Below are 10,353 nucleotides of genomic sequence, written 5' to 3' on the forward strand. Positions count from 1 at the left end.
TTCACCCAGCAGAGAGTGCCCTGTCCAGGCCCTGGGCTGCCAGCTTTTCCAGGAGTGTGCAATCCATGCACAGGAAGACACCAAAGCTGGGGAACAGAGAGAGCACAACCTGCTGCACTGCCCAGTGGGAGCATTTCACCTCTCTCCATGCTGTCTCTGTTCCAGGTGAAATCTCCCCCGTGCTGAGGGAATCCCTGGTGGAAATCCTCCTCTGCAGCTCTGCACAAAGTCAGAATAAACAGGGACCATCAGGATGATGATATTTTGGCGACTTTATTTACCAAGGTCAGAATTTGCAATCAGTAATTGTTTGAACAAATATTTACAAGTCATGGAAAGCACAGACTGTTGTGGAACTGACCAGCAGAGCAGCACTGGGTGCTGCACCTCACCCTCAGCAATGAGATTGGACTCCTCACAGTGGAGATTTTCAAGTCAATCCAACCTAAGAACTCCATGATCGGTGATTAAAGAGTGAACTCGTGGTACTGTTTGATATTCCCATGATGACAAATCAGCTGCTCTTCCCCAAGCAGGAATTTAAGAGGATGGAAAAGGACTCCTGGTGTGTCTGGCAGCAGGACAGGTGTTTCCCTCGCTGGATACACAAAGAATTGGCCACAGGTTTTTAACACTTAACACTTGGTAGTTCTGCTTATGATACTCCATAGCACAAAGGAGAACAACACCCAGGGAGGATCAGCTACCACAGAACTCCCAAAGCAGTTGGAACTCAAACCCTCTCCCAGGGGCACAACACATCCCTGAGGGCAGAGAGGTCCAACTCTGCAGTGCCAGGCATGTCCCAGGCACATTCCAGGCTGCTCATTTGGCCTGAAATCCCACCAAAAAGAATCAGGAGGCACCACCACCTCTCTGGGATCATCTCCCACTGGTCAAGACTTCCCAACCTCACTTCTAATGTGCCACAAAGCTCTTTTTGCCAGCCAGGAACCACACTCCAGCCTGGCCCAAAGCAAACTCACCCTGACTCGTGTCCTGAACAATCAGAGACTTAGGAATTTCAGGAAAAAATATCCTTTCAGAGCCCACTGACAGGAGACTGTGGAATGCAGAATTCTCACGGCAAAAAGCTCTGCTGGCTACAAGTCCATGAATTCCCAAAGGAGTGAGATCAGGCACTGGCTGACCATGGGATAAGCTTTACACATCCAGGGAGGGAGCACAGCTTGGGATTGCACCCAGCTCCAAACCAGCACCACACACACAGAGCTCCAACACCTTGGGACAGCACAGGCCACGGTGCAATTCTCACTGACAGAACTGGGAGCACATTCAATCCCAGCTGTGGGAATGGAGTGTTCATACTCACGCCAGGAGCTCCACAGACACGTCAGCTGTGGCTCCCAGGGGTATGGAATCATGGAACAGCCGAGGTGGGATGAGACCTCTGCCCACTCTGATCAGGGGGGCACCTGCCCAGGACCATGGCCTGAGCACCAGGATCTCATCCTGCCCAGGACCATGTCCTCAGCAGGACCATGTCCTGCCCAAGGTCACATCCAGCCCAGGAGCACCATGTGGGCCCACCAGGATCTCATCCAGCCCAGGAGGACCATGTGGGCCCACCAGGATCTCATCCAGCCCAGGAGGACCATGTGGGCCCACCAGGATCTCATCCAGCCCAGGAGGACCATGTGGGCCCACCAGGATCTCATCCAGCCCAGGAGGACCATGTGGGCCGCCTAAGGTCCATCCAGCCCAGGAGCACCATGTGGGCCCACCAGGCCCACAGCCAGACAGCTCTAGGGATCTCCAAGAATGGAGATTCCTCACCCAAAAGAGTCCTGATCATGCCAAACATTGAATTTTCACCTGAAACAAAACCATACAAATGAGACTCCCTGACACAACCAGATCTCCTGTGCAGATGTTGTCAGTTCTGGGGAGTGAAAAGCCCTGATTATTTTTTTTCCCCAGTACTCTTTAGGATCCTTGTGTGTTTTTTTTTCAAGTTGCCTACAGACATACAAAATTAATTCAAATATCTCCTACACCAAAGAGGATCTCATTTGACTTTGTACTATCCATAAAAATATAGCCTTGAAAATCTGGTTCACAAAATATTTCATTTGGTTACTAAAATGAAATATATAAACTGTCAAAATACTTATAGAAACTCAATTTCAGGTTTTGTAAAGATCACAATTTAGCTACAAAATATACCAACCATCTCTCCCTGCTGCAATAGAGTATTTGCTTACAAAGACACTTGGCAAAATAGCTCCTACCTTACAAAATTAGGCTGGAAATCTTCATTTTTGCTCTACTTCCAGCAACAAACCAGAGATCAGAACCTCCTTAACCCTTTGGTATAGATCTTCCAGTTTTGACTTCAGCATTTCTCTTCTATTTGGTTTCATGTTCCAAAGCTCAGGAGAATCTCCAGCCAGGACAAGCACTGAGTGTTTCACTGTGGATGTGATCAGCACACGAGTGAATTTTCAGTGACTGATGTTTCTTGTGCTCAGCAACTAACAACAAACTCTTGTGAAATTAAACTTGCAGGAAGTTTAATTTCAGGAATTCTTCAGGAACATTTGTCCCCAGTCCTTGTTCCACCACACTGTGTTTTAATAACATTGAGGTGCTCAATTGTCTTCAAAAACCAACACAATTTCTGTGCCTCAGCCCTTCCCAGGCCTAGTCCTCTCTCTGCCTCTGCAGATCCTTCCCCAATGAACACAGCAAACATGGAAAAAAAAAAAACCCATCCCAACTTTTTCAAATACAAGAGAGAGTAAAAACATAATTTATACCTCAAGCAAAGCATCAGCTTTTTTTTTGCTCTTATCACCTGCACCTGTAAAAAACAACTTACAGGTTAACCCAAAAATATTTACAGACAAAGAACTGAAAGGAAAAGGATCGGAAAAGAGTAAGAAATCAAACATACACTGGTTATAAATGTTACTACTAATGCCAGTTATGGCAAGGATTCCTTTCCATCCACGTTTTCCTTGCACCCAGGTGTTGCCTCTGTCCCTGGAGGTGTTTGTAGGAGTTCTCAAGGAAACTCACCACCTGCCTCGTGCCCAGGACTGTCCTTCCCTGCAGCTGCACCCTTGGCTGGAGCAGTTTCCAGTTGTGCCAGCAGGAACTGTGTGGGGAGATTTTCTTATTTCCTCTTTGTCATCAACACATTGTAAATAAAACCTATACCAGAGTCTTGGAGCTGTGAAATCTTGATAGAAAAGTTTGGGGTTTTGACCTTTCAACTAGTTAAAAAAATTCAGTATAAAAAAAAAAAAAATCTCCTCTGAAATGTCACCAGTCCCAAAGGTTTTGACCTTCTCTCCTTACACGCTTTTATGACAGTAAAGATCTTTCAAAGTTTTTAGCTCTTCAATTAGAGTTTTGTTCTGATTTTCCAGCACTGCCACTCGGTTTTCCAGACACTTCACATACTCCTTCTTCTTCCTGCGGCATTCCCGAGCGGCTTCCCTGCAACACACAGGCACAACTGTCACCTCAGGGGGAAATGTTCCCTGAGTGGCACAGCCCTGACCAGCACCAGGGAGCTGGCACTGCCCTGAGCAACAAAACCAGCCCAGGAGTGCCCAAGGACAGGAGGAAATTCAGCAGCACTGGGAACACACAGCAGCAAAGTCTGCAGGGAAATCCCAGTTTGGTTCTGGGCACTCACTGAGAGGGACAGTGAGTGGCTGGAGGTGTCCAGAGCTGGGGAAGCAGCTGGAGCAGCTGAGGGAGCTGTGAGAGCTCAGCCTGGAGAAAAGGAGACTCAGAGGGGCCTTGTGCTCTCTACAACTCCCTGACAGGAGGTGCAGCCAGGTGGGATCAGGCTCTGCTCCCAGGGAACAACAGGACAATGGAACCAGCCTCAAGCTGCACCAGGAGAGGTTCAGATTGGACATCAGGAGGAATTTCTCCATGGAAAAGGCTGTCAGGCATTGGAAGGGGCTGAACAGGGAGGTGGTGGAGAAACCACTCCTGGAGGTGTCCAAGGAACAACTGGACATGGCACTCAGTGCTCTGGTCTAGGTGACAAGGTGGTGATGGGCCACAGGTTGGACTGGATGGTCCTGGAGGCCTTCTCCACCCTCTGGGATCTCAGCACATGACCAACCCAACCCAAGAGCACTCACATACCTGTTCTTCATCAGCCTGATCTCTCGTTTCAGCTGAGGATCATCTGTCTTGCTCGTCTGCGACGTCAGAGTGACGGGAGAAGTCATCACCACGGTCTGGGGCAGGGAGGAGGTGGTGGGGGTGGTGCGGATCTGGTACGTCTGCATGTCTCCAGAGGCAGCTGGGGGACACCAAGGGACAGGTAGGTTAGCAAGTGGCATTGGGGGTCACCAAGGGACAGGTTAGTAAGTGGCACTGGGGGACACCAAGGGGCAGGTCAGTACGTGGCACTGGGGTGAGACAGCTGGGGGACACCAAGGGACAGGTCAGTACGTGGCACTGGGGTGAGGACACCAAGGGACAGGTCAGCACGTGGCACTGGGGATCACCAAGGGACAGGTCAGCAGGTGGCACTGGGGTGAGGACACCAAGGGACAGGTCAGCACGTGGCACTGGGGATCACCAAGGGACAGGTCAGCAGGTGGCACTGGGGTGAGGACACCAAGGGACAGGTCAGCACGTGGCACTGGGGATCACCAAGGGACAGGTCAGCAGGTGGCACTGGGGTGAGGACACCAAGGGACAGGTCAGCACGTGGCACTGGGGATCACCAAGGGACAGGTCAGCAGGTGGCACTGGGGTGAGACAGCTGAGGGACACCAAGGAACAGGTTATCAGGTGGCACTGGGGGACGCCAAGGGGCAGGTCAGTACGTGGCACTGGGGTGAGACAGCTGGGGGACACCAAGGGACAGGTCAGCAGGTGGCACTGGGGATCACCAAGGGACAGGTCAGCAGGTGGCACTGGGGTGAGACAGCTGAGGGACACCAAGGAACAGGTTATCAGGTGGCACTGGGGGACGCCAAGGGGCAGGTCAGTACGTGGCACTGGGGTGAGACAGCTGGGGGACACCAAGGGACAGGTCAGCAGGTGGCACTGGGGATCACCAAGGGACAGGTCAGCAGGTGGCACTGGGGTGAGACAGCTGAGGGACACCAAGGAACAGGTTATCAGGTGGCACTGGGGGACGCCAAGGGGCAGGTCAGTACGTGGCACTGGGGTGAGACAGCTGGGGGACACCAAGGGACAGGTCAGTACGTGGCACTGGGGTGAGGACACCAAGGGACAGGTCAGCAGGTGGTATTGGGGGACACCAAGGGACAGGTCAGCAGGTGGCACTGGGAGTGACAGGGCCCAGGGATACTCACTCTGCACCACGACCTGGTTGCTGGGCACCAGGATCTGCTGCCCGTCCGAGGTCTGTGCGTACTGCAGGATGGTGGCCCCGGGCTGGGCACCGCTGGCGTTGGCCATGGTCAGGGTCTGCAGCCCCTGCACGGCGTCGCCCCCCGGCCCGGCCAGCTGCAGCCCGTTGGCCGCGATGGCGACTGCGAGGGAAGCACAGGACAACAGCAGTTGGGGCTGGACAGTGGGAAACACAGGTAAATCATGGAATGGGTTGGGTGGGGAGCACCTGAAAGATCATCTCACTCCACCCCTGCCATGGGCAGGGACACCTCCCACCAGCCCAGGTTGCTCCAAGCCCCATCCAGCCTGGCCTGGAACACTCCCAGGGCTGGAGCAGCCACAGCAGCTCTGGGCAACCTGTGCCAGTGAGGAGTGAGTGTGTGTGAGGGAGAAACAGCAGCACAAATGCCCTCAGAGGAGGGTGGAGAGGAGCTCCAGGTGCCAGAGCAGAACACCAGGCAGTAACAGCAAAGGGACAAATTCTGGTTTTTTGCTACCTCCCTGATACTACAGGAAGCTTCTGGTGTGGCCTGTGGGATATGCAGTGGTACCTCCACTGACCTGACATTTTGGACTGAACCCAACACAGAACACTCTGTGCTTCACACCAACACCCTGAGATGTCCTGTACTAATGAGCAAACATTAAGATGACAAAGCACAAAGCACTTTGTCATTTTAGAGTCTGCAGATACCACTGACACCTATGTACTAACTTTACTGACCTCTGGGCCATAACCAACTCGTGTGTTTCATCTTCATCATATATATATAACAAACTCTTTGAGTAAAAACTGTGCAGATATTTTGAGTAACATACTGTACTGTCCAGTGCTTGTCTGGTAGATGGGAGTGGGAACAGACATGGAGGTGACAGTGGAGACCCCAGGACTCTCCTCATCTCCTTTTCTGTCTCTTGTGTCTTCAGAGGAAAGGTCTTTCAAGATTTTTCTGCAAAACAAGAGTTGGACATTGCAGGCAAAAAAGTTACAGCTGACAAACACTTGTCCCTGCACAACACCGAGCTGAGGCTCATCTCCAGTTAGTGGAGCCAAAGTTTCCTTGCAGCACTGAGAGCTCAGAACGTTCAGTGCAGGTTTCAAGGGAAAGGAAACAACTTGGAGGCCAAGAGAGATGTGAAGCCACTGAAAGAAGCTGTTCTGGTTTCCGGGGGACCCACAAGGAGAGCCCCAGCCGTACCGGTAGGAGGGACGACGAGCCAAGATGCCTCGAGCCTTCTGCGAGGAGCCAATGCTGTCCGAGGAGTCCTGCGAGTCCTCACTCTCCGACAGGGAGGACACCTGGTGGCAAAGGGAGCAGGAACAGCAGTGATGCACTGACAAACACACAGAGCACCTGGAGGCATCTCTGCAGGCAGAGGAGCAGTGGAGTTTGGTGTGAGAATAGGAGCCCAAAGCAAATCCTCCTTAGGGCAGCAGCAGCGCAGCAGGGAGGGAAGAGGCAAAGTATTATCTACAGTTTGCTTTGTGTTCCTCCAGTTCCAAGTCTTATTTTGTCTCTGATGCTCCTCATTAGCCAACACAACATTCATCTGTCTGTATCTGGGTGCCAGCAAGAGTCCAGAGGAATGCACAGAGCCCTGGGAAAAGCCTTTCTCACTGAGCTACACACGGAGCAGCCGACGAGCAGCAGGGGAAAAAAAAAAAGCTGCTCCTGTTGTACTTTTTTCCCCTCAACAAGGCCACAACGTTCATAAATCACAGAAAAAAGGAACTAAGCCAGTCAGTGAGGACTCTGCAGCCAGGGGGGAGGAAAGGGATCAGTGGAGACACAGGCACTGACAACTGACTGGAGCAGATGCTCCTCTGCTCTCAGCACAGGGACACGTGTGCTCCCCTCCCTGCTCCACACTGCAGCACAGGGACAGCTGACAATCCCTCCCAGGTTTCCCTCTCCTGGTTTATCAGTGCAGTGTGGTATGAGGAGTGTGGGACAGGAGCAGGGACAAATTCCTGGACTTCAGCACAGCTCCTCCCTCACCCTCCCCAGCTGTCAGGGCAGTGGTTTCCCTCCCTGGGCCTGCAGAGCCTGAGGGCTCTGTGCAGCAGGGACAGAGTGGAGCACTCACAGACCCACTGGAACCTCCCAAGGCTCCTCTTGGAAGTGGCTCCCACAAAACCCACGTGGCAAGTGAGTAAGAGACACTACAGACACTTGGGGACCACCCAAACAGAGTTCCAGCTGTGTGGGGTGAGAAACCACAGCTCATCCAGCTCCTCTCAGGTCCACCTTCCCCATCCACTCCTTCTGCATTGTCCTATTATCCCACACTCCCCTCCCCACAGAAATGCAGATTTGGGGTATTCAGAGCCATTTTGGAGTTACCTGCACAGTCTGCACCTGAGGGGAGTGGATGACAGAAGAGGACTGGGCAGTCTGGATGACTCCCTGGACTTGGACTTGCTCTCCAGGAAGCTGCACAACTGTCAGGGGAGCAGAACCTCTGAGAGACATCTACAACAGACCAAAAACCATCAGTACACCCTTCGTGCCACAGGAAGTGCAACACGGGTAGGAAAACTGGTGGAGAACAGTTTTCCTAATCAGTCACAAAAGTCCCTTTAAAGATGCTCATTTTTGAGGCAATATTTGCATATGAAAAAGGCAGAAACAGTTTCTTATTTCATTTGGTTGGAGGAATCAAATAAGTGACATTATGTCACAGAGTAAGACTGAAATGCTGTGACTTCCTAGAGGCCTTGTAGGTGTGACATTGAACTCACACAAGTCTTTGCACTTTAGTTCAGTTTATACTGTTCACAAACCAGAAACAGTTCAGGTCATACATGTAGATCATCAATAATCAACCAGTTTTCTCACCAAATCCCTTCACTACTTTTCTTAGTCTGAAACACCTGAGGAGGTGAAGGATCATTACAGCTCAATTTCCACTTAATGCTACTTTGGTATCACAGACCACAACATTAATGGACACTCAGAACATGATATAAAAGCAGATCAGGAACCAGCCTGGAAAAACAACCCCCAGGACACCTACTGACATCCTCTCCCCTCTCACAACTGCATTTTGCACCAGAATCCCAATTTCCTCCGTGGGACAAACAGTGGATGAGCTGCACAATGATGCTGCTTGCCAGGAAAACCCTCCTGGAAGGATTCACTCTCCCAGGTACAGTCAGAGCTGAGTTGTGAGGAATCCAGGCTACAGCTCCGACAGGGATGTCACTTTGGAGGAAGAATCTCAGATTTCCAACTTCACATGATTTATCCTATTAAATAGGTTCATGTTGGGCTCAGCTCCAAGTGTTTCCATGGTGCTGAGCTCCCAGGATTGCTGCTACTACAAAAGGAGCTGGAAAAGCTTTTTCTGAGGAAAAAAGGAAACCAGGCCCTCAATTTATTCCTGAGCAGCTCCTGTGTCTCAGGTCACACTCAGTGCTGGGCTGCACTGGACAACTGTCTTGTACAGGCACAGAAATTTAGCTTTTCATGAATTTTATGTCCTCCACCAACAATCAATCCGATTTTTCTCAACCTCCTTCTGGTTTTCCTCCTCTGTGTCCTTCTAGGAATGAATACACAGTTTGCAGCAGCTAACAAAGGCTCTGACCTCCCTCAAATGTTTGCTGAGATTCGGCCCAGGCTTTACCTGTTGAGCAATATGAGAGAGCTGAGCTGCCTGTAGGGTTGTACCTTGTACGGCTGAGCTCTGGGACGGCGTCACGGAGCTGCTGCTGCTGCCCTTGTGCCCCTCTTCCATCTCAGCTGTGAGAGAACACAGGCAACGTGGTTAGCTGGGAGTCTGGGCAGCACACAGGTGCCCACTGGGCCCTTTTCACCTCAGGGCCTGATGCCTTTGGCCATAACTGGTGTCCTTAATCAGTTCTTGGCCCTCCGACGTCACCGTGGCTGAGGCACAGCACAGACTGGTGTCACCTGCCCTGGACACCTTCAGTTCTGTTGTGCCCCTCATGAGCCACGAGGTTGGACATGGTGGGACCTTCCCTGTGGGTTTGGGCAGGTGAAGCCCAACCTGGAGCAGGAACCAGGTCCTGGTTCACCCCAGGGTCTGATGCCTTTAGCTTTAATTGATGTCCTTAACCAGTTCTTTGCCCTCCGATGTCACTGTGGCTGTGGCACAGCACAGACTGGTGTCACCTCCCCTGGACACCTTGGGCAGGTGAAGCCTAACCTGGAGCAGGTACCGGGTCCTGGTTCACCTCAGAACACCTCAGGCAACATCTGTGAGCACCTCCTGGGACCCACTCAGGGCTCTCAATGGGATTTGCTGAATTTCCTGCTATTTTGCCCATAAAAATAAACAAAGTCAAGTCATGAGATCACAGAATGACCTGAGCTGGAAGGGACACTATAGATCATCTCATCCCACCCCCTGCCATGGGCAGGGACACCTTCCACTAGTTCAGGCTGCTCCAAGCCCATCCAACCTGGCCTGGAACACTCCCAGGGATGGAGCAGCCTGTGCCAGAGCCTCACCACCCTCCCAGGCAGGAATTCCTTCCCAATATCCCATCTATCCCTGCCCTCTGTCATTTTGACGGAATACCCAGGAAGAACACCGAGATTCTTTATATTATTTTGCTCGAAGTAAAATAACTGCCCCAAAATATTTCAGCCATTTTTAAACCATCTGAAGGTGGACAAAACCAAACCAGAGATTGGATCCAAGCGGAGAGAACGGAGTTTCGGATTCCAAGCCCTGCCAGAGTCCCTGTGTCTCTCTGTAATGCAGTCAGCAACACTTGCCTCATGTCTAAGGGTTTATATTTAACTGTTGGGCTCCTTGGCAGCATCTCCCCTCGGATCCGGGGGGCTCGGGGCTGCACGAGGCAGGCTGCAGCTGGGGGAGTGGGTGGACCAGCCTGGAGCATTAGAAGCTGATGGGTGAGTGTTAAACATTTTGTCACAGAAGGTTTGAAAGCGTTGAAAGGACAGTTGCTATGAGACTGGAAATTACATTTCTTTCTGTGGAAATGTGAGTCACTGATTTTTA

The 10,353-nt window shown here is 51.5% G+C and overlaps 1 protein-coding gene across 2 annotated transcripts; it reads right to left on the reverse strand.

Moving 5' to 3' along the window:
- Window positions 1-2,997: 2,997 nt before the first annotated feature.
- ATF1 (activating transcription factor 1) lies at window positions 2,998-9,099 on the reverse strand. Of its 2 annotated transcripts, XM_009070272.1 has the most exons (7): window positions 8,989-9,099; window positions 7,704-7,832; window positions 6,558-6,658; window positions 6,178-6,308; window positions 5,319-5,498; window positions 4,132-4,291; window positions 2,998-3,465 (listed from the first exon to the last, which is right to left on the reverse strand). In XM_009070272.1, the coding sequence occupies exons 1-7, from the start codon at window positions 9,097-9,099 to the stop codon at window positions 3,321-3,323; spliced, it is 957 nt and encodes a 318-aa protein (XP_009068520.1). In that variant the 3' UTR covers window positions 2,998-3,320. The 2 variants fall into 2 exon arrangements, with proteins under 2 accessions (XP_009068520.1, XP_009068528.1); XM_009070280.1 differs by lacking the exon at window positions 7,704-7,832.
- Between the last annotated feature and the right edge of the window lie 1,254 nt (window positions 9,100-10,353).

Source organism: Acanthisitta chloris, unplaced genomic scaffold (genome assembly GCF_000695815.1).
Source record: "Acanthisitta chloris isolate BGI_N310 unplaced genomic scaffold, ASM69581v1 scaffold1950, whole genome shotgun sequence".
Lineage (NCBI taxonomy): Eukaryota > Metazoa > Chordata > Aves > Passeriformes > Acanthisittidae > Acanthisitta > Acanthisitta chloris.